Genomic DNA, 26,840 nt, shown 5'->3' on the forward strand with positions numbered 1-26,840 from the left:
ACCGCCGGGAGTTGTAGTTTGAAGCTGGGAGTCGCGCGGCCTGGTACCGGGGTTGAGGTGGCAGAGAGACTACAAATCCCAGGGAGCGCGGCGCGACCGCCCGCAGGGCGGGGGGTACGAAAGAGGAACGCGAAGGGCGCCGGGGTGAGTGAGGGGCCGGGGGCGGGCGCGCGGGCGGCCGGGGCCGGGGGCGGACCGGGGGCGGACCGGGGGCGGGGGCAGGGCCTCGCGGGGCGGCCTGGGGGCGCGGACGCCGGGGCCGGGCGGCCTCGGGCGCGGCGCGGGGCTCGGAGCCGGCACAAAGGTCCGCCGAACGTCCCGCAGGCGCAGCCGCTGGGAGAGCCCGTCGGTCGCCAGCCTCAGGCACACGCCCCCGCGTCCCCGAAGCCGCGGCGCCCGGCGGCCTCGCCCTCAGGCCCGAGCCCGGGCGGGGCGAGCGGGAGGCCCCCGGATGCCCTGGAAGCCCTCTCCCTGGAGGCGTCGGCCCTGAGTCCGTTTATCGCCGTGAAGGTTGAGGCGTAACGTGGGTTTTCGAGGAGCGTGTCGCCACCGTAACTGTCCGATACGTTAGTTCCGCTGGAACTTAAGACCAGGCCGTTTGGATACGTTTGGATAGGGCTTTTCAAGGGTTTCAGGGAATAGCATTTTGGCAAATGCAGCTTCTCCCCCAAAGAACTGTTTTGTGACCCTTCTTAACCGCTTCGTCCTGTTGAATTCGAAGGTGTCAAACTTGGCCCCGTTTTCTTCTTGTTTTTCGTAGTACGACTACGCTCTGCGGAGAAGGCTGACTTGGGGCCTCGTGCTTCTCGTGGTTTTTAACCCCGGGGGGGCCCTGGAAGAGGCCCGGGCTGGGGAAGTTTAATAGCCCACCTGGATTGTTCCCGTCCCACTCCCGGCTGAGAGCCACCGGATAGTAGTCTGTGTTCAGCCAGAATCTTAATGGCCACATTGTTTTCAGAAGTTCCTAAAAGGAAATAAAATCTGAATTATCCGGAAAGTTTGTTTTCCTGGCACACACACACTCCCGCCCCTGTGCTGGTATATTCCTCCCCAAAGCAGAGCGAACAGATGTCTTGGTGGGCTGGTGCACAGGCAGCGCCCCAGGACCCCAAAGGCACCTCCCCAGCCTTCACTTACTCTTGTACTTAAGGTAAGCTGTGATTTGTCGTCTAACTCATTGGAAGAATGACTTTAGTCACCGTAGCACTGAGAATTCCGCATCCCCACGGCCAGGGATGCCTTTGAGTGGTTTTCCAGCATGCAGACCCCTCAGGTAGGCTCCAGGGGCTGCACACCCCTCTCGGGTGTGTGGAGTCCACACGGTGGTGCGCAGTGGGGGCCCACGTGCCGTTCCTGGCATCTGCCATACATGTCAGCTGGCTGGGATGTTTCCTTTACGTCCAGTCAAGTCATCACCGTTGATTTTCCATCCCAGCATGAGATGGGATTTTTAGATCGAGAAGCATGTTCTTATTTTTTTTCCTGAGAGTCAGATTCCATGTCTGCTTCCTTTGCTTGCTGAGAAAATAACCAGCAGTACCTCCTTTGATGGGGGGAGGCCCAGTGGGCCTGTGTCGTGCTCCCATCAGTGCATCAGACCCAGAGCTGAGGACCAGCCGTCCCCCGCTGTCCTGTCCAGCCACAGCTGCCTGAAGGCTGGGGGCCAGGGCTGCAATGAATATTGGTGTGGTCACTCGGGCAAGGCTTCCGGCTGGAGGGCCTGTTTACAAGGTTGTCCTGTCAGCAGTAACCCCTTATTTACCCACCACACATAATTCCACCCAGGTACGGGGCGTCTGGGTGACTCAGTCGTTGGGCGTCTGCCTTCGGCTCGGGTCATGGCCCCAGGGTCCTGGGATCGAGCCCCGCATCGGGCTCCCTGCTCGGCGGGAAGCCTGCTTCTCCGTCTCCCACTCCCCCTGCTTGTGTTCCCTCTCTCGCTGTGTCTCTCTCTGTCACATAAATAAATAAAATCTTTTAAAAAAAAAAAATTCCACCCGGGTAACCAGGATGCATTACTTGTTTAGAATCACAGCAACCTGGAGGCTTTATTTCTTCATTGAAACCAATTCTAAGGAAAAAGGAATTGTGAGACAACATATAGTACAATTTAAATTCTCACCAAATTTTTCATTACCATGTAGGAATATTTTTACCCAATTATTTAACTTTTTGGCTCCAGGACGATTTTCAAAATGAATCCCACCTATTCAGTTATTGAGGTGTGATTCACATGCAGTGAAATGCATAGGTCCAGTCTGGCCAATTTTGACAAATGCATCCAGCTATGTAACCTGCACACCTGTCATGATAGAAAACATTTCTGTCATCCCTGAAAGGTCCCTTGTGTTGTGGGCTGAATGGTCGTGTCCCCCAAATCCGTAGGTTGGAACCCTAACTCCCAGTGTTTTGATCTTTGGAGGAGTCTTTGGGAGGTGGTTATGGTTACATGAGGTCATGAGGATGGGCCCCATGGTGGGATTAGTGCCTTTATGAGAAGAGAGAGAGCAGTCTGCTCACAGGCCCAGGGAAGGGCTATGGGACGCAGCAAGCAGGCACCACCTGCAAGCCGGGAGCAGCCCACGCCAGACAGAGTCTCTGGAATCTCCCCGCACCTGGACGTCTTGGCCTCAGACCCTGGGTGTTGCTGTGTTGGCACTCCTGGGATGTGCCACCGTGCACCTATAAGTCCTGTGATGGCACTTGGTGGGGTTTCTTGGGTTTGGTTTGTGTGACTAAAGAGGTTATGGACAGTCTTGTACACATTTTCTGTGGGTGTGTTTTCCTTTCTCTTGGGAAAATCCCTGCGAGTGACCCTGCAGAGCAGTGTTTTCGTGGTGGCTTTAATTTGCATTTCCTAGAGCTTAGTGATGCTGAGCACTTTTCCACCTGTCACCATTCATACCTCTTTTCTGAAATGTCCAATCAAGTCTTTTGTCCTTTTTTAAAATTATCAAGTTGTAAAAGCCCTTTTTATCTTCTGGATACATGGCTTGTCAGATACATATTGCAAATATTATCTCCCATTCTTTGACTTGCTTATTCATTTTATTAATGGTATATTTTAGAAATGCACTTAAAATTTTTTGGAGTAGTATTAGAGTTACAGAAAAGTGGCAGAGATGGCCGGTTTTCCCTCATACCGACATTTAGGTAACCACGGTGCATTTGTGGAAACTGAGAAACAGCAGTGCTATGTTCCTGCTGTCTACACTGCAGATGTGAGATTTCACTCGGTTTGCCAACATCCCTGTCCAGGTCCCACACCGCGTTGAGTGTCACAGCTCCTTTGTTCCCTGTGGGGTGGGCTGGTGTCTCAGACTCTCTTCCTTTTTCATGACCCTGACTGTTTTGAGGAGGACTGCAGAGGTGTTGTGTCGCATGTCCCTCATTTTGGGTTTGTCTGCTGTGTTTTCTGGTGCTTAGAGTGGTGTCGTGGGTTTGGGAGAGAACACCCCAGCGGTGGTGAGGTGGCCCTCTCATCACATGCTGTCGGGGGCGCTGGCATCTGTAGGACAGCACGGGGCACGTTGGCCTGGCCACGTTGGCCTGGCCACCTGGTCCAGGTGGTGCGTGCCAGGTGTCTCCTCGCTCCCTCCTGTCTTCTCTAGTGGCCGCTCAGTGAGGCAGTCGCCCTGCAGGGGGTGGGAATGAGCCGGGCCTCCCGCGGTGTGGGGGTGGCAGGGGAGATCCACTGTATCATTTGGAATTCTGTAAGGAGGCTTTCTCTGTCCCCCATGTGTGGATTTATCGGTCGTTTCCTTCCGTCAGCTGGGGCTCCTGGATGTTTGTCGTGTACTTTGGGTCCGGTCCAGCCCTGCGTGGTTTTGCTGCGCACATTGTTGGGAGCTCTTTCATTTGTTTGTTTTGGGGGCACTTCCTTTCTTGTTGGCGCTTCCAGATGCTCCAGGTTCATCTTGTGTGCCTGCCTCCGCCCTGAAATCAGCCATTTCTCCAAGGAGCCCTGGTTTCTTTCATTGGAGGATGGTGTTTAGAAGCTGGGATCTGGGCACTGGTGTCCGGGCCTGAGGTCCTCCCGGTGGGCGGGGCTAGATGACGTGTGTGTCTGTAACCTGTAATCTGTAACATGCTTATTTGTAACCTTCCTGTCAGAACCTACTTCCCACCATCCACTGTCCATTTTCTTTTCTTTTCTTTCTTTTTTTCTTCCTTTCCTTTCCTTTCCTTTTTTTTTTTAACTGAGGGAGAGAGCGGTGGGGGGTAGGAGGCAGAGGGAGGGAGAGAATCCCAAGCAGGCTCTACACCCCACACGGGGCTTGATTCCAGGACTCTGAGACCACGACCTGGGAAACCAAGGTTGGGTGCTTAACCAACTGTACCACCGAGGCACCCCCCCCACTATCCATTTTCATATCTGTCCAGCCCAGCCCCAGTGTGCACATAAAGCAGTTTCAGAATTGTTCGCCCACATTCCATCCCCACACGAGACAAATTTATCAACTAGAGTACAGTGTTTATGTGTGGTTCTTTCTGTCTTTAGCCTCCCAGTCAAACATCATTTTCCAGAGGTGCTGAGGTCAGCTCCTTCTTTCCCACCCCCTTCAGTGTGTTGATGTCATACGCTTCTGACACAGTTGAAATCAGTGGTCACAGTCTGTGTTTCATCTTGAGATCCCTGACATTCTGTTTAATTTTTTTTTGCATACATTATACTTTATTCTCTGTGCTATATGCTTCTATGGGTTTTGAAAAACGCATAGTCTTGTATCCACCATAATGGTATATTTTGATGAGACGTTTTTGTTATTGATAAAGTTTAATTTATGAATTGGTTTTCTTTTTCAGTTCATGCTTTCAGTGTCCTTTCTAAAAGTCTTTGCCTAAGCAAGTCACAAAGATATTCTCCTGTATTTTCTTCCAGAAGCTTTATAGATTTTGTTTTTGCATTTAGCTTCATGATCCATCTCTAATTTTTTCGTATGATCTGAGTCTAGTTTTTATTCCATGTGAGTAGCCAGTTGTCTGGCACCATTTGTTGAAAAACTATTTTTCTCCATTGAATTGCTTTGGCATCTTGTCAAAAATCATCTATGTTATGTCTGGATTCTCTGTTTTGTTACATAGATCTGTTTATACTCTCATCAATCCAACTGTCTTGTGACTTTATAAGTCTTCAAGTAAGGTCATGTAAATCCTCCATCTTCTTTTTAAAAACTGCTTTGGCTCTCCTAGGTTCTAAGCATTTTCTTATACATTTTAGAAACAGCTTGTGAAAAAAAAAAAGAATCAGCTTGTGAATTTCTCAAAACAAAAGGCTTCTGTAATTTTGATTGGTATTGAGTTAAGTATAAGATCATGTAGGGACAATTTACATCTTAATAATATTGAATTCTCTAGTCTACTGACATGGATTAATGGATATTTCCATTACATATAAAATGGTGTGTGTAATATATGCCATTATGGTATGTCTTTCCCTTATTTAGATCTTGAATTTCAGCAGTGTTTTATAGTGTTCAGTATACAGGTCTTACATATATATATTTTTTTAAAGCAGGGGAGAAGGGGAGGGACAGAGGGGGAGGGAGAAGCAGACTCCCTGCTGAGCAGGGAGCCCAACGTAGGACTCACGAGACTCGACCCCAGGACCGTGAGATCACGACCTGAGCCAAAGGCAAATGCTTAACTGACTGAGCCACCCAGGCGCCCCAGGTCTTACATATTTTAAAATAAACTTATCCCCAGGAACTAGCAAATTATGTTTTTGAATGCCACTGTAAATATTTAAGTTTCATTTTCCAATTAGTTGTTACAATTAGTAGAAATAACAATTGATTTGTATATTGACTTTATATTCTTGGAACATTGCTAAATTCACTCATAAATTATACTAGTTTTTTCCTGTAGGGTTCTTAGGATTCTCCATGTAAATAGTCATGCCATCTGCACAGAGACAGTTTCTTGGTTTTCTCTCCTTATTGCATTGGCTAGCACCTATAGGACAACATTGAATAGAAATGCTAAGATTGGATATCCTTGATTTCTTCAATCTTTAGGGGGAAATGTTCTATACTTCATTGTTAGTATGATGTTAGCCACAGGTTTTTTTTTTTTTTTAAAGATTTTATTTATTTATTTGAGAGACAGAGAGAAAGAGAGAGAGAAAGCACATGAGAAGGGGGGAGGGTCAGAGGGAGAAGCAGACTCCCTGCTGAGCAGGGAGCCCGATGCGGGACTTGATCCAGGGACTCCAGGATTATGACCTGAGCCGAAGGCGGTCGCTTAACCAACTGAGCCACCCAGGTGCCCCTAGCCACAGATTTTTTTATAGATGTCTTTTATCAGGTTTGCTGTATTTCCTTCTATTTTTAGTTTGCTGAGAGTTTTTAGCATTAACTTTCTTCAGAGGAATGTAATCAAATCTAGAGTCTCCACAACATAACATTTGCAGTTTATAGGATACAACCCAAAATTACTGAACACATGAAGAACCACAATAATATGAGCCATTCTCAAGGGAAAAGATAATCAGTAGATGCTAATTATATTATGACCCAGGTGCTGGATGATCAAACACACACTTTTTTTTTTTCAATTTTTTATTTACATTCTAGTTAGTTAACATACAGTACAATATTGGTTTCAGGAGTAGAATTTGGTGGCTCATCACCAAATACAGCACCCAGTGCTCATCGTAACAAGTGCCCTCCTTAATACCCATCCCCCATCTAGCCCATTCTCCACCCACCTCCCTTCACCAACCCTCAGTTTGTTCTCTCGTTAAGAGTCTCTTATGGTTTGTTTCTCTCTCTTTTTTCCCCTCTCCCATATGTTTCTATGTTTTGTTTCTTAAATTCCACACGGGTAAAATCATATGGTATTTGTCTTTCCTCTGACTGACTTATTTTGCTTAGCATAATACATTCTAGCTCCATCCATGTCATTGCGAATGGCAAAATTTCATTCTTTTTGATGGCTGAGTAATATCCTATTGTATATACACCACATCTTTATCCATTCATCAGCTGATGGATGTTTGGGCTCTTTTCATAGTTTGTCTATTGTTGATAATGCTGCTATAATATCAGAGTGCATGTATCCCTTTGAATCTGTATTTTTGTATGCTTTGGGTAAATAGTCGTCCAATTTCTAGATCATAGGGCAGTTCTATTTTTAACTTTTTAAAAAAAGATTTATTTATTTATTCAAGGGGGAGAGGGGCAGAGGGAGAGAGAGAATCTCAAGCAGACCCCCCTGAGCATTAAGCCCAACACGGGGCTCGATCTCATGACCCATGAGATCATGACCTGAGCCAAAACTACAAGTCAGATGCTTAACCAGCTGAGCCACCCAGGCCTCCCGCTATTTTTAACTTTTTGAAGAACCTCCATACTGTTTTCCAGAGTGGTTGCACCAGCTTGCATTCCCACCAACAGTGTAGGAGGGTTCTCCTTTCTCTGCATCCTCGCCAACATCTATCGTTTCTTGACGTTAATTTTAGCCATTCTGACTGGTGTGAGGTGGGATCTCATTGTGGTTTTGATTTGTATTTCCCTGATGATGAGTGATGTTGAGTATTTTCATGTGTCTGTTGGCCATCTGGGTGTCTTCTTTGGAAAAATGTCTGTTCATGTCTTCTGCCCATTTCTTAACTGGATTCTTTGTTTTTGGGGTGTTGAGTTTGATTAAGTTCTTTATAGATTTTGGTCAAACACTTTAAAGCAGACTTAATAACTATATTCAGTGAGGTAAAGGAAAATACACTCATCATGAACAAAAATATAGGAAATCTCTGTGAGGAGATAATATATATATACACACGCATGCGTGCGCACACACACACACACACACTTTTTTTAAAAAGATTTTTATTTATTTTTTTGACAGAGAGAGAGAGCACAAGTAGGCAGAGTGGCAGGCAGATGGAGAGGGAGAAACAGGCTCTCCGCTGAGCAGGGAGCCGGATGTGGGGCTCGATCCCAAGACCCCAGGATCATGACCTGAGCCGAAGGCAGCCGCTTAACAGACTGAGCCACCCAGGCGCCTCCACACACATACTTTTAATGAGCCAGATGGAAATTTGAGAACTGAAAAACATAGCATCTGAAATGAGAACTTTACTGAATGGTCATAGTGGGAGTGACAGGAAATAGTTGGTGACATCAAAGATTAATAGAAATCATCTAGTCTAAAGGAAAACGGGGGATTGATTGGGGTAAATGTCTAGCACATGGGTAATTATAGACTCCAGAAGGAGAGGAGAGACACATGGTGGGGCAGAAGAAATACATGAAGAAATAATGACTAAAACCTTTCCAAATTTGGTGAAAGACATATAGGATAAATATGAATAAAGTCACACTTAGACACATCATTTTCAAATTAATGAAAACTCAAGATTAACTTTGAAAATCTTGAAAGCAGCGAAAAGCAACGGATCACGTACAGTATAGCATTGTAAAGTCTGTGAATCGGGGACCGTGGAGGTGAGAAGCGAGCGGGACTGCACCCTAAAATACTAAACGAATCCTGTACCCTCTAAGAGTGAATGCTAAGTAAAAGTGTTTTCAGAGAAAGAGAAACTGATAAAATTTGTTGCCATCAAGTGCGCAATGCTAAAAATGCTAAAGAAGTTTTTGTAGACTGCAGGTGAGTACCGAAGTGAAATTCAGATTTTATGAATGAGTGACGATCATCAAGAACAGTACGTATCTGGGGGAGATGTTTTCTTTCAAGTGCTTGTGTTTTGAAAAATTCAAACATTTCTTGTGTATGTAATGTATGCAGATGTAATAGGTATGACCATTGTAGCACAAAGAATAGTAAAGGAGACATGAAACTATAGAGTTTCAAGGCTTCTACATGTTAGAAGAAGCAGTGCCATATTCTAAGTAGGCTATGAAAAAGAGAGGGTGTATATTGCAATCTCTAGAGCAACAGTTATAAAAATATGCAAAGAAGTATAACCAAAGAACCAAAAGATAAATTGAAAGGGAATTTTTAAAATAAATAATATAAAATAAAGCAGGAAAGAGAGAACAGAGGGCCAAAATACCAGAGAGGCCAAAAGAAAACAATAGTAGCCCTAAATCCACCCATAGTGCCCTTGGACATTTGCCAAAGCCCATCTATACAACGTCAAGGGTGACCATAGTGTAAATATGGACTTTGGGTGACAGTGGTGTGTCACTATAGGTTCACTGATTATAACAAACGTACAGGATGTTGGAGGGGGCTCTGCTTGTGTGGGGGGTATGGGAACTCTTACTTCCTGCTCAGTTTTGCTGTGAACCTGAAACTGCTCTAAAAAAATTTTGTATATTATAAGCACCTGGATGGCTCAGTCAGTTGAGCATCCAACTTGGTTTCAGCTCAGGTCATGATCTCAGGGTCCTGGGGTCAAGCCCTGAGTTGGGCTCTGTGCTCAGTGGGGAGTCTGCTTGAAGATTCTCTCCCTCTCCCTCTGCCCTTCCCCCTGCGCTTGCTTACTCACTCTCTCTCAAGTAAATAAATAAATCTTTAAAAAATATAAAAATATTGTATATATTAAGACAAAACAAAACAGAGGGACAAGTAGAAAACAAGTAATAAAATGGTAGACCTAAGTCTAACCATAGTGATAATTACATAAATGTTAATGGACCAAACTCTCCAATTAAAAGACAGAGATTGTCACAATGAATAAATAAGCAAGACCTACTGCATACTGTATATAGGAGATTCACTTTATTTTTTATTTTTTATTTTTTTTTAAAGAATTTATTTATTTGAGAGAGAGAGAATGAGAGATAGAGAGCACGAGAGGGAAGAGGGTCAGAGGGAGAAGCAGACTTCCCGCTGAGCAGGGAGCCCGATGTGGGACTCGATCCCGGGACTCCAGGATCATGACCTGAGCCGAAGGCAGTTGCTTAACCAACTGAGCCACCCAGGCGCCCAGGAGATTCACTTTAAATATAAAAAACACAGGTTGAAAATAAGATATATAGATGCAAAATATATCTGTAGATCTAAGATCTATCCATCTATCTATCTTGCAAACAGTGAACATAAGAAGATTGGAGTAGCTGTATTTATATCAGATAAAATAGATTTCAGGAGGTTGAGTATCACCAAAGATAAAGGGGAAATGTCTAATGATAAAAGGCTCGTTTCATCAAGAAGACTTATCAATTATAAATGTGTCTAATAACAGAGCCTCGAAATAAATGAAGCAAAATTGACAGAACTAGAGAGATAATTAGGCAGTTCCACAATTATAATAAGAGATTTTAACATCTCTTTCTCCCACCAAATATTAGAACAAAAACCCAAAAGAAATTAGTAAAGACATAGAGGATCTGAACACTACTCTCAGGCATCCTGACCTAATTGCTATTTGTAGAAAGCTACACCCATCAAAGCAGAATACAAATTCCTACTAAGTGCATATTGTACATTCTCTAACATAGACCAAGTGCTGTGCCCTAAAACAAGTTTCAAAAAAAACTAAAGAAGTAAAGCTGGATTTTTTTGCAGATGACATAATTATTTATGTAGAATATCCTAAGAAATCTACAAAAAGTGCTAGAACTATCAAGTGAATTTCATAAAATTTCAGAAACTAAGACTAATAGACAAATTTTAATTGTATTTTTATGTACTGGCAGCAGACTATTGGAAAGTGAAATTAGAAATTCAGTTCTATTTACAATAATACCAAAAAATAAAATATTTAGTAATAAGTTTAACAAACTTATTTGTTGAGTAGTCTGAGCTTGTGTATAGGACTGGCTTGTGCAGAACCCCTTTCTGCTCAGGACCACCTCTTCACTGCAAACTTCAGAAGACAGCTGAAGGGAAAACTTGAAGAAATGGGAAGTGATAGCACATTCATAGATTGGAAGACTCAATATTGTTAAAATGTTGATTATCCCAGCCAAAATTCCAGCAGGCTTTTTTTTTTTTTTAAGATTTTATTTATTTATTTGACAGACAGAGAGAGAGAGAGAGAGAGAGAGAGCACAAGCAGGCAGAGCGGCACGGAGTGGGAGAGGGAGAAGCAGGCTTCCCGCTGAGCAGGGAGCCTGATGCGGGGCTCGATCCCAGGACCCCGGGATCACGAACTGAGCCGAAGGCAGACGCTCAACCGACTGAGCCACCCAGGAGCCCCAGCCCAGCAGGCTCTTTTGTAGAAACTGGGAAAGTGGTTCTAAAATATGGAAATGCACATAACCTAGACTTGACAGCAATTAAACAAAGCAAAGCTTATGCTACCAGTTTTCAAGATTTCAGTAAAGCTTTAGTAATTGAGACTGTGATGTTGGTGAAGGATAGACACATAGGTGAGTGGAGCAGAACAGAAAGTCTGGAAATAGACCCACATACATACACTCAGTTGATTTTCAACAAAGATGTCATGATAACATGAAAAGGAAAGTCTTAACAGTGCTACAACTCCTGGACATGCATATGGAAAAAATAAACTTTGATCTTTACTTCATACCATATACAAAAGTAACTCAAAGTGTAAAAGCTAAAACTCTAAAACTTCTAGAATAAAACATAGGAATGACCATGAGGTCAAGGCAGAGATTAACCCTAGGACACAAAAAAGCAAGAATCATAAAAGAAAAAATTGATGGGTTTGATTTTATTGAGTGAAAACACTCTTCTGGATACTCATGTGAAAATGAAAAGGCAAGTCACAGATGGGAGAAAATATTTGCAAAATATTTATATCTGAAAAATGCATATATCTGACAAAGAACATGTGAAGAACTATTACAACTCAATAATAGAAAGCCAATTAAACAAAATGGGCAAATGGTTGAAGAAGACATAAACACATGAGAGCTAAGAGCCATCATTGATCATCAGGGAAATGCAAATTAAAGCAACAGTGGGTTACCACCGCGCACCCACGGGTGCCATGCCAAGTGCCGGTGGGGGCGTGCTTGGGATCACCGCTGTGGGGGACAGATCGCAGGTTAGAAAGGTAAGTACACACTGACTTTGACCCAGCCGTTCCAGTCCTAAGTACCTACCCAAGAGAAATTAAACAAATGTCCACACAAAGACACATAAACAAATGTCCACAGCAGGTTTATTTATAGCCATTAAAATCCAGAAACAATCCAGGCGTCCATCAGCAGGTGGGTGGGTAAAAGCAACGTTGTACACCCTCACCATGGAATTATCATTCAGCCATAAAAGGAATGAAGTGCAGATGAATCTAAGGATCATTAGTTCAAGTAGAAGGAGCCAGGCACAAAAGTGTATATACTGTATGGTTCATTTACATAAAATTGTAGACAATGCAGGCTGATCTGCAGTGATAAAGAGCCTGTGGATGCATGAAGCCAGGCTTGGGAGGACTGCAGAGGGGCTCAAGCTTCCTCTGCGGGTGACAGAGACATCCCGCACAGTGTCTGAATTCACTGAATGTGTGCTTTACATGGATGCAGTTTATTGTGTGTAAATTATACCCCAATAACATCGCCTAACTGGCAGATGAAAGTGTTGATTAAAATCTGGGACTTCTGAGGGGCGCCTGGGTGGCTCAGTCTGCTAAGCATCTGCTTCTGCTCAGGGTCCTGAGATCAAGCCCCATGTTGGGCTCCCTGCTCGGTGGAGAGTCTGCCCCCCTCCCTCTCTGCCCCTCCCCAGACTTGTGCTCATGCTCTCTCTTCTCCCTCCCTCCCTCCCTCTGTCGCAAATAAATAAAATCTTTAAAAAAAAATCTTGGATTTCTGATTCCTGAATTGAAAGGGTAATTTATGACTTAATGTGACCGTGGGGATGCCCTCTTAACACAGAGTGAGCTGAAGGGTCCGTGACTTTTAGGGTTTCCACAAGGCAGAGAGAGATGGGCTCTGCTGAGCACACATGGAATACACAAAAGGGAAAAGTTTTGATCACACCCTGTAGGTGAGGGTCAGCGTGTCTATGACGTCCGCAGTTGCTGTCCTAGAAAGGAGAAGGTGCGTTTTGAATAAAGCATGCATTTCAAATGGGATGGCATGAATAAGGGGTGGGGAGGGGGCTCATAACAAGGCCTCATAAGTTGTTCCTGCTTCTGCAGGGCTCCTAGCATGAAGTGTATAACAGGACAAAGCCCCAGCCCCTGTCCCAGTATTGCTGTCATGCATGTGTCCCCTCCCCATGCTCGGAAGTCTGGGGCCCACAGCCTAAGGAGGCTGTCTGACATCCTCGGCAGTGGGGCTCATCCCCAGGACCCCCAGGCTGGAACTCTCCCACCACCTGGTCCTGCTGGTCCTGAGGCCAGATGAAGGAGTGGTTTCTCATTCCCCAGCCCAAAATGTGTTCCTTGCTGACCCACCTTGCCACCATGGAAGCTTCATCTCCAGGAACCTGAACAGGTTCCCTGAGTAACAGCTCTTTTTGTCCAGTAAGAAGTCTTTATAGAGGTGACTTTTATATGTCAAAATATTTAGCCAGCTGCATTTCGGACAGGTAATTATGGTTACCATGTTGCATGTTAACAGAAATTTGTTTAAAACTTTAACAATTTACTGCAGGGTTTGTGCAGGTTAGTTTTCTCTGGTCACACTGGAAATGTGACAGCTTAAGTCCTAAATCACATGGGCTGCCGAGTTTTGAGTTTGCTAGTGTGGGGAAATGCACTTGCAGTGTGTGGCGCTGTCTGCTGTTCCTTCTGCCTGTTACTCCATCAGAAGTCCTCTGCTCTGGGGTTTTCCTCAGTCGTGGCTTTAGATGGTACTTTTATCACCCAAGATGACATTGTTCCTGCAGTTTCCATGACAAGAGCAGGGTGAATAGTAGAAAATTATAAGGCTGAGGGTCCCTGACTGGCCTGTGTTGGCCCCAGAGGTGTTTCACTGCCTAGGTGTTCTGTCTCTTGGTGAAAATGCTTGAATTGGGGTTTTCCTAGGACAGAGCAAGATGGCAGATGGACAAGTCCCGTCCAAGCTCATGAGCAGAACCCCCTTCTGCTTCATCCTTTCAGGAGGCAATGAATGGCTGAAAGCTTTGGAGGAAGGAGTAGTCCATCTAGATCCAGATCCAGATCCAGATGGGTTGAGCACAGACCCTCCAGTCCCTCAGCTCTGGGGGCTCCTTATGGTAAGTCAGTTGAGCCTACCAACAATGGGCCTCACCAACTGCCTTGATTTGCAGGCCTGGGACCAGGGATCTGCGGTTTCTTAGCAGCCCCGCCCTGCCAGCTAAGCCCTGGGCTCCGCCTCTGGATGTCTGCAGCTCCCATCCCAGAGGGCCAGGTAAGGGTCCTGCACCTCGGCCCCCACCTGGTGCCCTGGAAGGAGGCGCCCACATCTGCACAGTGCCCCTATCTGTTGCAGACCCTGTGTTCTGGAACATGGCGCTCCAGCGTGCCGTCCTCCTGGCAGGCCTTCTGGTGGAAGTTGCCAGCAAATCCTCAGAAAGTGTGGTAGGTGTCTGGTCACACAGCGGCGTGGGTGCCAGGAAGTAAAGTCAAAACCCTCTCTTCCCAGCCCCTCATGGAGGCAGTGGGCCCTTCACCTGGCAACCTTCGGGGGTCACCCTTGCCCTGGCCCCAGGGACAACCAACTGTGCCTGCTGTTGGGGTCAGGGAAACCTGTGCCTCACGGAGAAAAGCAAACACATGCCCCCCAACTGGCACCTGCTCTGTGACGTCCCCTAGAAGCTTCTTTTTCTCTTTGCCAAACTGAACCTGTTACTGTAGCTGGAAAAGGGTCTCTGCACAATTGCCCCCACTGGCACCGAGGGGAGCCTGCAAGCTGCCTGCCCAACTTGGGGTGGATGGAGACTGCGTGTCCAGGCAAGCAGCAGCATTAGGCAGGGTCTGCTGCAGGCCTCCTGTGGCCAGGTACCCTGGCTCTCCCAGGCCGCTGACACGGGTATGCTGTGCCCTGGCCATGCCCACGTGCACCCAGCTGCACATCATCCAGGCCTTCCAGAGGGCGAGGCCTTCCAGCCGCTCTGCCTGTGCCAGGGTTGGGTGGGATGGGATGTGGCTGGAGTGTCCCTCGTGGGCTTGACCTCAGCCACGAACTGGCCTTGGACCCCTCCTGTGGTGGCACAGAGTGTCCATGCCGTTCCTTAGACACCCCTCACTGTTCACTGTGTTCTCGGCACAAGAAACAAAAGCTCGGCTGTGATAAACACACACTGAGCCAAACTCCCACGGGAAGCCCCTCGAGTTTGGTCCTGTAAATGCCAGCACTTGGCACATCTGTTCCCCACTCAGTACCCCCCCCTGCATATGCACACAGCAGGCATGAGTTCCTGCCCCACAACCTGCCCTGCTCTGGGCACTTCCTCTGCAGGGGCCCTGCTAGAAACCCCTTGTGGAGGGCAGCCACAGAACGCTGAGAAGAGCAACCAGGCAGGACCCATGGGGTGACTTTTCTGGGGCACAAAGGGCAGACACGCCTCACCGGGGAGGCCATGGATGTCTGGGTTTATCTTCATATTTTATTACAGTCTAGAAAAACGTGTGTTTCCTTTTCCTGGGAAGGAGTCCACTTGTGGCGCTGGGGTAGGGTTTAGCACCTGTAATTGTTTAATTTTCAAAGCCACTGTCTGGCAAGTGGTGAGCAACATACAGGCACACGTCGTTCTCACAGCCTCTGTGCCACGTGTTGGTAATCTTCGCAACATTTCAGACGTTTTCATGACTATCCTATTTGTTAATGGTGACCTCTGATCAGTGATTATGACCCGCTGAAAGCTCAGGTGATGGTCAGCATTTTGTAGTGGTAAAGTATTTTAAATTAAGGCACGTACATTGTGTTTTAGACACAATGCAGTTATACACTTCAGAGACTATAGCATAAGCGTAACTTTTACATACACTGGAAAACAAAAAATTCACTTGATTCACTTTATCCTGTACTGGGACCGAATCCACAGTATCACTGAGGTATGCCTATAAATAATTTTTTGGATTGAAGTGCCCCACCCTATATCCACTTGTGTCCATGGGGCTGAGCAGCAGTAGCTCTGCCCCGAACCCAAGAGACCCACCTTCGGAAAGCGCCACAGCTCCTACCAGCTCCCAGGCGAGGCCGTGTGGTCAGGCAGGCAGGCAGGCAGGGGAGGGAAGTGGCTGCATAGACCGCCGAGCACCCACAGGCTGGCAAGTGTCCCCAGGACCACTCCCTGCCCCACCAGGCTGCCCCAGCCCAGTCCCCTGGTCAGAATCTCTGGGTGGGCCCCCAAGGGATCCCCCTTCCTTGCTTTTGGGAATCTGAGTGCTTAGGAACATGCTTGTGTTTATTCAGTCATCAAACACTCACTGGGCACATGAAGTTCTGTCCCGGGAAGTGTTCATGTGGTGTGACTGTGTCCTCACCTCGCTCTGGGTAAGCAAGAGATGGTCACCTGATTCGGAATTTTGTTTTTTTTTTATTTGGAATTTAGAAGAGGCCAGGGCCATGGGCGTTGGGTCAAGCTTGTGAGGTACCCCTTCTGCGGATGCCATTCTCAGCCTGGCCTGCTTGTCCTGCCCGAGCCCCAGCTGTGGGGTCTGCAAACTCACTGCCCTCTCCCCTCTAGGGCCAGCAGCCTGAATGTTGTGTGGATGTGGTGGATGTCAACACCACCTGCGGGGGCACAAGCCTGTGTGGTCCAGGTAAGCTGCTTTGGCACCAGCCAACCTTGACCAGCCTTGGTGATGAGGACAGTGCTCTTGCGAACCCTGTGGGGGTCAACATAGCTGGTGTGAGCAGGCGGGCACACAGGCCCCTCGGGAAGGATGCTGGAGATGCCTGGGAGGTAGGCGAGGGGCTGGGAGAATGGGCAGAAGCAGCAGGAAAGTGACAGGACCCCATCTGAGCCTCCCTCCTGGCTGGCAGCCTGTCCGCCTCTTCTTGGGTGGAGGTGGGTAAGTCCGCCTGGCCGTCGGTCTCTGGCAGTGAGTGTGTTTCTTTCCTCCTGCTGTGTGGGTGACCTTCATGTGGGGCCTTTGTCTCCTGCTTCTCAGGGAGAAAAAGGGAGGTCCAGGCCCTTCTTGCTCCTGCTGTTTTTTAAGAGTCTTTAGCTGGAAATATTTTTGTGTGTGAAGAGGCATATTCTGGTTTCCCTCGGTCCCCCATTTGAAACTTTACCCTCAGAAAGTTTTACATATTAAAAGCCAAGCTGCAAAGAGAATTGGGTTGGAAGTTGGGAGATAAGGGACCGGCAAAGGGGGAGAGAGGCGTAGATGGAACCAGAAGAAAAGAACAGGTCTGAGCACGCTGTCCTGCGCCTCACCAGAGGGGCCTCTAGTCCTGGCAGTGGTCAGTCCGGTGAAGCTGATGTGCAGGTGTCAGGAGCCGGTGTGGCAGGTGGGCCTCCCCGAGAGTGACGCCTCTGTGGTGGGAGCAATCGGGTATTTAGTAAGAGGCATTTCTATGGAAACCAAAGAAAAACAAATGTTAATGGTTGCAGCAAATTTTAAGTCTAGTTTCTCAATCTAGAGGGCAGTCAGCTAAGTACCCTTCTAGATGGTGGACTCAACGCCCATTTAGGTGGAGTGAGGATGGCAGAGGCGGTGTCTGACAAATTCCGGGGTTGTACTGCGAATGTGCTGAGGCCGTGGGGCTGCTTGTGAACTTTCTGAGAGGCCCACACGGGAACAGGCGTGAGGCTGTGTCCACACGTGAGGTGTCGAGGTGATTTCTCCGAAGTTCATACCCACACATCCAGCCTCCACTTGCAGGGCTTTGGGGAAAGGGCAGTTTTAGTTCTTAGTGATTCCAAGTCAGGAGGGTGGGAGGGAGGAAAGTGGAAATGTTAGTTTGAAGAGTCATAGCCAAATATTGGAAGAGACTGGAAGGTTTCAGGCGCCGGTGCAGCTTACAGGTAGGTAACAAAACCTCAGACACGAACAGGAGTGGAGTCTGATACCCACATAGATGCGTTACAGACACCGTCACCCCCACTTCTACCAAAGACAATCACAGCGAGACGTGAATTGGCTTTTAAAATAAGTCTAGCCTCACTAAATGTGGCCTGATCATCTACATAGTGCAGCAAGAATAGTGATTGACCATTCAGACTCTTTTTAAGTCTGCCTTGCTGGACCTTTCCACAAGGAATCTTAGATTGGACTCCCGAGGCCGGGAAGCCAAGCCAAGGACTCGCCATCAGCCCTAACCCTAATACATACAGATTTTGGTGAATCCCTCTCTTCTCAAGGTCCGAATACCCTCATTTCCTGGACTTCCCCGTAAGTGACCTTCCTTGCTCACCTGTGAGGCTGGGAAGCCAGTAAGCCAGGTGTCAGGTGGTTTTTCAAAGGGGCTTCATAAAGTCAACCTTAGCTCCTTAGTCTTTCTGGTCACTGGTCCTGGCTCTCTAGCTGTCCCTTGTCCCTGCACACAACAGCCCAGCCCGGGGCCTCCCAGTTACCTTGGAGCCAGCCAGAGGGGTGCTTTTCGGGAGAACTGCTGCATGGGCGCCAGGTGCATGCCAGGCCCCCCGGTTCCCAGGCCCCCTGGTGTGGTGCTAGGCCTGTCTGCCCACAGCATCACAGGCACTGTCACTGGTCAGTCTTCGGGCCCTGCCGTCCACTTGGTGTCCCTGCAGAAAGGCCTTCACCTCACAGTGACATTGTGTGTGGATTAAACATCAGTACAATTCATCATGAAGGACGTGTCCCTGGACACTGCCCCAGGGGCCAGCGCTAGCATTCAGGGCCAGCTCAGTACCTGCACTCAGTATTGATCGAGCATGTGTTTGCTCAGCCGCTGTGCTCTATGTTGGGGATGTTAAGAAGCAATAAAGGTTATAACACACAATTCCTGCCCTTAAGGGGTGCCCTGGCTAGTTGGCAAAATGGACTGTCTGCAAACCACTGGCCAGTGGGAGCTGCACTGCTCCCAGCGCCGGGGGAGCCTGGGGCTTTGGGCAGTGGCGTCAGTCTGGGACCTCCCAGGGAAGGGGACGGCAGAGGGCAAGTGTCACAGCTGGGCTGGAGACAGTGCCTCTGAAGGGGGTGGCCGTGTCCCTGTGGCACCTGTGGAGGCAGGGTGAGGGGCCGGTGGTCAGGCTGCTGGGGTCCTCCCCGGAGCATGGGGCCGCGCACGGCACCTGCCTGCCTTGGGTTCCCTGCCTCTCCGACTGTTTTACAAGACGTCCAAGAAAGGATCCCACAGAGCCCCTGGGTGAGAGCTCGCTGCGGCTCCCGCCAAGTTTGTGTCTTTTTCTGAAATCAAACCTGCCCTTCCGTCCAGACTTCCAGAACGAGCTAATTAGCATTCTTGAGCGAATTCTCAATTTCACAAACTCAGGATATGGGAAAGCCCCCCGAAGGCAGAGCTGAGTCACTGTCTCCCGCACAGGCTGCTACAGGCACCGGAACGAGAACGGGAGTGTCAGCTGCGTCCGCTGCAGGAACAGCACCTTCAGCCCCCACTGCCGCGGCCGCCCCGTGGCCCCGCCCGCCAGGCCCACCTGGCCCGCTTCCCACCGAGGGGCCACGTCTCCAAGTTCAGGAGGAACGGGTGGGAGTTGCCCTTCTTGTCCCCACAGCAGCGGGCGGCCCACGGTTCCCTGGACCACCGTCCGTCGAGGGGATACCCCCCCCACCCGGTCCCCTCTCTCCCTGAGTCCTGGTGTCCATGTGGACGGCTGTGGGGTGAGGGCGGCTCTTGTCTCCAGGCCTCCTCCCTTTCTGGTTTCTGGCCCGTGATTCCCCACTGGGCTGCGTCTCTGGCTCCCTGGGAGTCTCAGCGGCGTCCCCGTGCGTGGTCCAGACCTGCCCGGGGAGCCGGCCGCACTGACGTCTCTGCTTCCCCACAGTCGCTGGCTGGGGCGCCCAGTTCCCACTGAACAGGAGCACAGGAACGCCCGGGCAGCCAAATCTCGGTGAGTCTCTGGCTCACCAGTTGGGAGCAGGGCCTCTGCCCAGGTCCTGGTGGAGGAGGGGGTCATCATCTGCCATTGCCAGTGCACACAACCACTTATGCTGGCCTCAGTAGGGCCACAGCCACGGCCAAGGTCACGCTGCACCCCAGGCAAGAGATGCATGGACAGGGACCCAGCCTGACCACAGAGCAGGGCTGGTGGAGTCGGTGGCCCCCAGGCCGGGGCTTACTGGGCACAGGCAGGAGGCCCTCGCACATGCCCCTGAGCAGTTCTAGTGAGTGGAAATGCTCACAGCTGCACAGCTCACCCCTTGCCACAGTCCTGGCCCACCCAGCACCTCGGTGCACGGGAACTTGGGACGTACGGTTGTCTGGAGGTGGGAGGGTGCCCTGAGGCCCCCTGGCCCCCATCCCCTGAGGCTCTTCTGAGGATATAGGGCTCAGACTGCAAACACTGCTTGCCAGGCAGAAGAGCCCACCACACCGCCTGGTCCTCATGGGGAAGACACAGGGCCCACCTCCTGCAGACTCTGTCCTCAGCTTGCATCCCATCCTATCTGAGATGTGGTCCGCCAGCCGCGGAGGCTTAGCTCCGCCACAGGGGCCACTGCAGTCAGGGAGCAGGACCGACCCCAGGAGTGGTCACCTCCTGTCAGGTGACCAGGTTGTGATGGGGGTTGTGTGTCCCCCAGACACTGGGCCTTCAGCAGAGGGCATGTTGGACCTGGACTGAGGGCTCCTGCTTTCTGCACAAGTTTCAGGACCAGAAGCGTGTGGCCTTGTGCTGACCTGGAGCACCAACGCCGGCCACCAGAGCAGCAGAGTTTTAGGGTGGGGTCAGCACAGACGGCCCCGACCTCCTGTGACACCATGCTGGGTCTGGCAGTGGGGGTACCGATGGAGGAAGACCGGCTAGTCTGGCTCTAGAGCCCATTTTCATTGTGGCAAACTTGGGTCAGGACATGCCAAATTAGCCGGAATTCATCCCCCCCTCTAGGTTCCAACGTAGCCATGGCCACACCTCCTGCCTGTGTCTCAGGGTCAGAAAGCCACCTCCCCACAGGTATCTAAGAGCACTTTTCCCACAATTACCATCCAGAGCCCCCAGCCATGGGCCCGCCAGCCCATCCTGACCCCGTGTAGGTAAAGATGGGCAAGCATCATGGTGCTAGGAAGGCCAGCTAGGGGCAAGGAACGAGCTCCCACGAGGTGAGGGTGTAGTGGCAACCCCTGCCTCTGAGTTGAAGGTCTGACCTGGCATGCCAGGGATATGGGACCCCATAGTCTGTGCTGAGCCTTCAGGAGGGAGATGGGGACCCCAGGGCCTGCTGTTCTTAGGGGCTGGAATCTTGAGCCCCCTCAGTGCCCCACCTTCCTGTGACAAGCCGGAGGCCTAGGAAACTCGAGCACCTCAGACCCCACAGCCAGGTTCTGGGTCTGCGGGGCACCCGAGCCCTGAGTGTGGAACCCCGTGAGGGCCCAGGCATGTTCGGGGAGCAGGGGCCTGGGAGGTCCTCTGAGGCCCGCCCAGGCTTGCCACTGGCTGCCATGCACTCTGCTCACAGGGAGCCCTCAGGTGGCAGCCTCCCTCTTCCTGGGGACGCTCTTCGTCAGCTCTGGCCTCATCCTGTCCGTGGCTGGGTTCTTCTACCTGAAGCGCACCAGCAAACTCCCCAAGGTCTTCTACGGGAGAAACAAAGGTATTCCGGCCAGAAGGGTGCCGGCCAGTGCACACCCCCGGGGAGCCACGGGGACTGCCTGGGGGGCAATGGGGGCTGGGGCTGGGGTGCAAGACGCAGGCTGTGCAGCCGTGAAGACTCCTCACAAAACAACAGGAAGGGGACTGGGTTGCCACGTGGCTCTCGTGTCAAGAGTAAGAGGGGCGGCCACGTCCTAGGGAAGCTCCCACGTGGATTCTGTGGGGCTCTCAGAGTAAAGGTGCTGGTGTGACTCCATCGTGGGGCATCCTGGCGGGGTTGCTGATGAGGGGGGTGGGGAGGAGATGACACCCCTGGTCTGGTGGCCGCCTGCCCGCAGCTCCCCTGCCCCCCTGGGAGTGGGGGTAGGCAGGCTGGTGCAGGGACCGTGGGGCCCCCGGCCACCCCAGCTTACCCTGGGCCTGGATGCCGGATCCGCCCCCCTCCGGAAGAGACGGGCATCACCCCTGCTGTGCCCCCGGGTGTGCCAGGCAGGTGGTCCGGCCACCAGATCGGACCCATCCGTGGACCGAGCTAGTGGGTGATTAGCCAGAGCCTCCTCACCTGGCCTCTGTGAGAGCCCTGTCCACCCACCCGGAGCCAATGCTGGGTGCCTCAGTGGGGTTGTTAGAGCTCCCAGATCCTGACCCACGCCAGTCAGGGTGGGCCCTTCCGGGTCAGCTGTGGGGGGCTGCTCCTCAGCAGTGGCCACAGGGGTCCTGGTGTGTCAGTGCAGGGGCTGGGGCAGACCCACTCAGTGTCTCCTCCCGAACACCCCCAGAGCTGGGCTTGGTCAGCCTAGGTGGCCACCAAGAGTGCAGGGATGCATAGCAACCTCCCCAGTGGAGGTCTCCCTGAGGCCTGCCCCCAACGCTGGGCCTCCCCTGGGGCTGAAGGCATGCTCTTGCCTGTTTTCCTGGTGGTGCTGGAGACCCAACAGCACTGTACCTTCTGAGGGCTGGCTTGTCGCTCTGCCAAAGGGCCTAGGACGGCGGCTCCCCCTGGGGTGCTTGGGGGCCCACCACCCCAAGAGCAGGTGGGAAATGTGGCAGGACAGACAGCTGGGCCCCGGGCACTGCTGGGCAGTCGGGGAGGTGGGACTGGGCTGAGCCTGGAGTGGGGGAAGAGCCTCTGCAGGCCCCGTGGACCCCCTCCCCAGGCGAGGGACCCCTGCCCCAGGTGACACCCGTGTTTGCCCGCAGCCCCTGCCCTGCAGCCTGGCGAAGCCGTAAGTAACCTGGAAGGATGGGCCAAGTGCCCCCGTGTCGTGGGCCTCTGTGCTGGGGGCCGCCCGCTGTTCTCACTGTGCCTTTTCTCCTTTTCAAGGCTGCCATGATTCCCCCGCCACAGCCCTCAGGTATGTCAGCCCTCATCTCAGGGTGAAAATTTCAAAATGATCTTGCCCATGGGATCGGCCACTCTCCAGCGACACTGCAGGGCTGGGCTCTGCGGGCACCTGGCCCTGCAACTCTTGGGACATGGGCCAGGTCCTCCCCCAGTCAGCCACAGCTCTCCTGCCTTTTCCCATTTGTCCCTTTTTGTCCCTGACATGCTGAGTCTGTTGGGGGAGAATGAGAACCCCCCCAGCACAGCGTCTGGGGCCACCCTTGAAGCCTTCGCTTGGCCCTCACCAAGTCCCAGCTCTACCTGGGTGGTGGGTGTGGGGAGCAGGCTGGCCCAGGCATAAGGCCTTCCCGTGGTCCCTCCTGAGTGGCTGGCACTTCAGTTTTGCTAGGTCAGGCGTGCCCCACCTCAGATGATTCCAGGAATAGGCGCCCATATCAACCCCGTTACAGATGACACATGAGCACAGAGAGGTTAAGTGACTGGCCCACGGTTACACAGCTACAGGCCTTGGAGTAGGAGCCTCCCGGCTTCCCCAGTCTGTGTTGTTGGCACTGTGCAGAGGTCTGGAGTGGGGACAGGGGAACATGTCCCTCTTCTTTGGGGACAAAGAGGTTATTGGCCGAGGCTGGATCTGCTCTGTTCTGTAGAATACTTGTCTCTGATGTCTCTAAAGCAGTACCATCTACAAGCATCTTGAATTTCCCTGCCTTAGTCTCCGAGGGCCGCCGTAACAAATGACCACAAACTGGGGGCTTGGAAACAACAGAAGTGTATTCTCTCACAGTCCAGGAGGCCAGAAGTCAGAAGTCAAGGTGGGGGTTGGGGGGCACTCCCTCCAGAGTCTCTAGGGGAGGGTCCTTCCTGCCTCCTCCGGCCTCTGGTGGGCTTGTGACCACACCACCCCAGTCTCTGCCCCCATCTTCACGTGGCTTCTCCCGGGTCTCCTCTCTCTGCCTCCCTCTTGTGAGGACGCTGGTCACTGGATTTAGGGCCCCCCAGATAATCCAGGAGGATCCTTAATCCCATCTGCAAATACCCTTTTTCCAAGTAAGGTCGCATCTGCTGGCTCTGGGGCTTCAGACATGGACTCATTTGGGGGCCACCGTCCAGCTCTGCTGTGCATCATGGGACCTGTTGCCTCTGTGTCTCTTGAGAGCAAGGCCCTCACCCAGGCCAAGGTGCTTGGGGTGCAGGGGCACCGAGTGTCTGCAATGAGTGGAGCATTCATCAGACACTCTCTGTGCACAAGCTGGGGCTCAGTGGGATCTCCTCCCCCGGGCTGCTCCACACCCCACTCCCAGGAGCTCTGGGGAGGGCTGGGCCCTGGGGCCATCGCGCCTGTCCCCGGCCCCACTCTGACCCTGCCTGTCTCTGACCCTGTTTCAGTGCGGAAGCCGCGCTATGTCAGGCGCGAGCGGCCCTTGGACAGGGACACGGGCCCCACTGCCGTCTCCTCGGTGGAGGCCCGGGTCAGCAACGTCTGACCCGGGGACCCACCCACAACTCTGCACACCGCCTTGGAGAGAACCCAGCACACAAAGGACAGGCACTGCCCAGCAAGGCCTCAGGACAGGTCTGGACACAGCCCCTGACTCAGCGTGACTATCTCCCAGCAGCAGGTGCTGCCCGAGGGTGCTTCTTCCCTCCCCACAGCTGCTCAGTGTGATGGACTGGGAGCCGCGTCCTTGAGCCAGGCTCGGGAGTGTGGCCAGGTGGGGTCTGGGCCCCTCGGGAGAGACCACTCCCAGCGGCCAAGAGCCTACAGGGACTGCTGGGCTGCTCCATGCCCCTCCGCCTTTCCGAGCCCGCAGTGGGCAGACATCCCCCACCACCAGGCCGGTTGGCCTCCTGGCATCCCCTCCGGGACGGTGTCCAGACAAGGGGAGGCGTGGCACGAGCACCGGCCCCTCCGAGGGTGAGGGGCCCACAGGACTGTCCTGTAGCCAAGACCCCCCACCCTCACTCCCCCAAGCCCAAGACCACACATTTCCAGGAGCTGCAGAGGCGAGGTTCCTGGTTTCTTACTGACTTCTGTCAGTTTTAAGCAGAAAAGCCAGAGAGACACTGCTTTCCTCCTCTGTCGCCTGCCCCTGACCCGCTCCCCACGTTGGGTCCAGGTGCTGCAGGTTCTCGTCCACCCAAGGAACGGACGCTGGCCTGAAGCTGTTGGAGATCAGGGCCATGGCCGTCCAGGATCACATTCGCCTGTGACTCCTGCCCGGCTAGCCTGGTCTCCATGGACCTGTGGAGGGCTGGGCTGCCCGTGGTCCTATCCCAGCTCCCTCAGGCCTGGAGACGCATTGCTGGCCCTGGCTGGTTACAGATAGACGGGGGTTCCCAAGAGAAAGGAGCATTCGTGGCCACCTCTCACGCACTGGGCCCAACACTGACCTTCCCAGGTTCTCAGTCGGGACTGGTGTCTCTCCTTCAGCGTCCACATCCCAGGGGCCCGAGGCAGGCCCCGTGTCCCTTCCACACCGTGGTGCCTGTCCCAAGCATTCACAGTTTGCGCATACTGGTCCAGCAGCTGAGAGGGGCGCATCAGCTTCAAATCGGTGTCAATAAACTATTCAGGGCTTTCTTCCCCCAACCTCCCCGCTCCAAGGCTCGTCTGTTCCTCGGGAAAGGTGAAGCCCCACCTGCCCTGCCGTGGGGGCGGCCCCTTTGTCAGCCAGGCTGACGTGGACTCGGTCACCTCAGCAGGAGCAGTGATGCGCCCTCGTGGGTACCGTCTCTCGTTCGTCTGTCCCCTCGGTCGGAGGGGAAGGGAGGGGACCAAAGGGGAGGTGGGGAGGCCAGGGTCCCCACCAGCTTCGGGGCCACGGGGGAGGGGAGAGGGCACTCCACTGCCGAGCTGTGCCCATCTGGGAGGCTGGGCTTGGGAGCCAGGGGAGAATGTGCAGGACCCTCCAGGTGCCCTTGGTTTCTGTAGCCCCCGAGGTCAGGGGAGCCTCTCCCACCCTGTGGATCCTCGTGGGGAGGGAAGCACACATGGGAGGAGACTCCCTTGCCCCTGTTCCCACTTTGCACCAAGCCTGGCTGCTAATCTGGGGAACAAAACAAAATGCAGAGCCATGTTTGACCAGGAGAGCGGGTCCAGCCAGTCAGGCCCTGGAGGCCCAGGCCAGGCCCAGATGGGGGCCCCCGCACCCCAGGGCTTCTCCATCCCCTCCCACCCTGAGGTACAACCTGGAACCCTGGGGTTATTCCAACATCTCCCTGCCCCTCCCCCAGACCCCCCCAGCCCCCAGCCTCAGCTTTGCCCCACTTCTGGCAGCAAAGACAACTCTGAATTTGACCCTGCAGCCACCTCTGGCTCCCCCACTCGAGATGTGCTTCCCCTGACCTTCAGGCCTGGGGGGGGCCTGGTCTTTGGGGCCCTCAGCCCGCCAGGCTTCCCCCTGCCACTGGGCACCCCCTGGGCCTGGGTGCCACTGTCCTTTAGGCCCCCAGGTAGTGGGGAGTAGGGTCACGGGACTTCCCAGCCCCGGGACCCTGATGGGCCTTCAGGCTAGAGAGCATGTGAGTGGGTGCAGTGGGGCACAGGGGCACCTGAGCCGTTGTGGGGCGGCTGGTAGTGTCAGGCATCTACGGTGGGGCTCCATCCCGAGCTCCATCCTCAGCCACCCTCTTACCCACACTGCAGCCCTCACGTAGGAGGCCAAACTGAGACCAATTTAGGGGGCCATCGGCTTAGGCCCAGACAGGTGCCCCTTCTGACCCCCCACCATGTCAACTGCTGTGGGGCTCCCCCACACCCTCGGAGGGGAGCATGCTATGGGGGATGGGCGGTTGGCACAGTCCTGGGCTCACAGCCGGCAGTTCATTCGTTCATTCGTTCATTCACTCGGCACTAGGAGAAGCACCGAGAGCAGAGGTCGGAAGTCAGCAAGAGGAAGAACGGCGGCCTCAGGAGGCGGGCGCACAGCGGAGGGCCGCGTGGGGCCTGAGGAGGCGATGTGAGGGCAGATGTCCTGGCCAGGAGCTTGGGCACAAGACCGCAGGAGGAGCTGGCCACAGCGAG

At 52.2% G+C, this 26,840-nt stretch overlaps 1 protein-coding gene across 29 annotated transcripts; it reads left to right on the plus strand.

Moving 5' to 3' along the window:
* CUNH1orf159 (chromosome unknown C1orf159 homolog) lies at nt 1–25,406 on the plus strand. 29 transcript variants are annotated; one of them, XM_073903533.1, is made up of 15 exons: nt 133–144; nt 1,151–1,273; nt 13,928–13,997; nt 14,098–14,198; nt 14,280–14,368; nt 16,480–16,555; nt 19,248–19,409; nt 19,708–19,773; nt 20,770–20,835; nt 21,338–21,472; nt 22,672–22,697; nt 22,796–22,826; nt 23,869–23,994; nt 24,203–24,389; nt 24,934–25,406. In XM_073903533.1, exons 6-15 carry the CDS (start codon nt 16,494–16,496, stop codon nt 25,141–25,143), a joined length of 1,071 nt encoding a protein of 356 aa, XP_073759634.1. In that variant the 5' UTR covers nt 133–144; nt 1,151–1,273; nt 13,928–13,997; nt 14,098–14,198; nt 14,280–14,368; nt 16,480–16,493; the 3' UTR covers nt 25,144–25,406. The 29 variants fall into 29 exon arrangements, 24 of the variants coding, with proteins under 24 accessions (XP_025712014.1, XP_073759649.1, XP_073759644.1 ...); XM_073903534.1 differs by lacking the exon at nt 1,151–1,273 and having other exon boundaries at nt 127–144; XM_025856227.2 differs by having other exon boundaries at nt 13,928–14,198.
* Nucleotides 25,407–26,840: the final 1,434 nt, after the last annotated feature.

Source organism: Callorhinus ursinus, unplaced genomic scaffold (assembly GCF_003265705.2).
Source record: "Callorhinus ursinus isolate GAN/ISIS: 27379988/994484 unplaced genomic scaffold, GSC_fseal_2.0 scaffold18, whole genome shotgun sequence".
Classification (NCBI taxonomy): Eukaryota; Metazoa; Chordata; class Mammalia; order Carnivora; family Otariidae; genus Callorhinus; species Callorhinus ursinus.

Coding starts and splice junctions, on each gene's coding strand:
- CUNH1orf159 (XM_025856229.2), top strand. CDS start 16,494: ATGTTGTGTGGATGTGGTGGATGTCAACACCACCTGCGGGGGCACAAG. Junction 20,836..21,337: donor AGAAAGCCACCTCCCCACAG/GTATCTAAGAGC, acceptor CTCTGCTCACAG/GGAGCCCTCAGGTGGCAGCC. Junction 24,390..24,933: donor CCAGCAAGGCCTCAGGACAG/GTCTGGACACAG, acceptor CGTTGGGTCCAG/GTGCTGCAGGTTCTCGTCCA.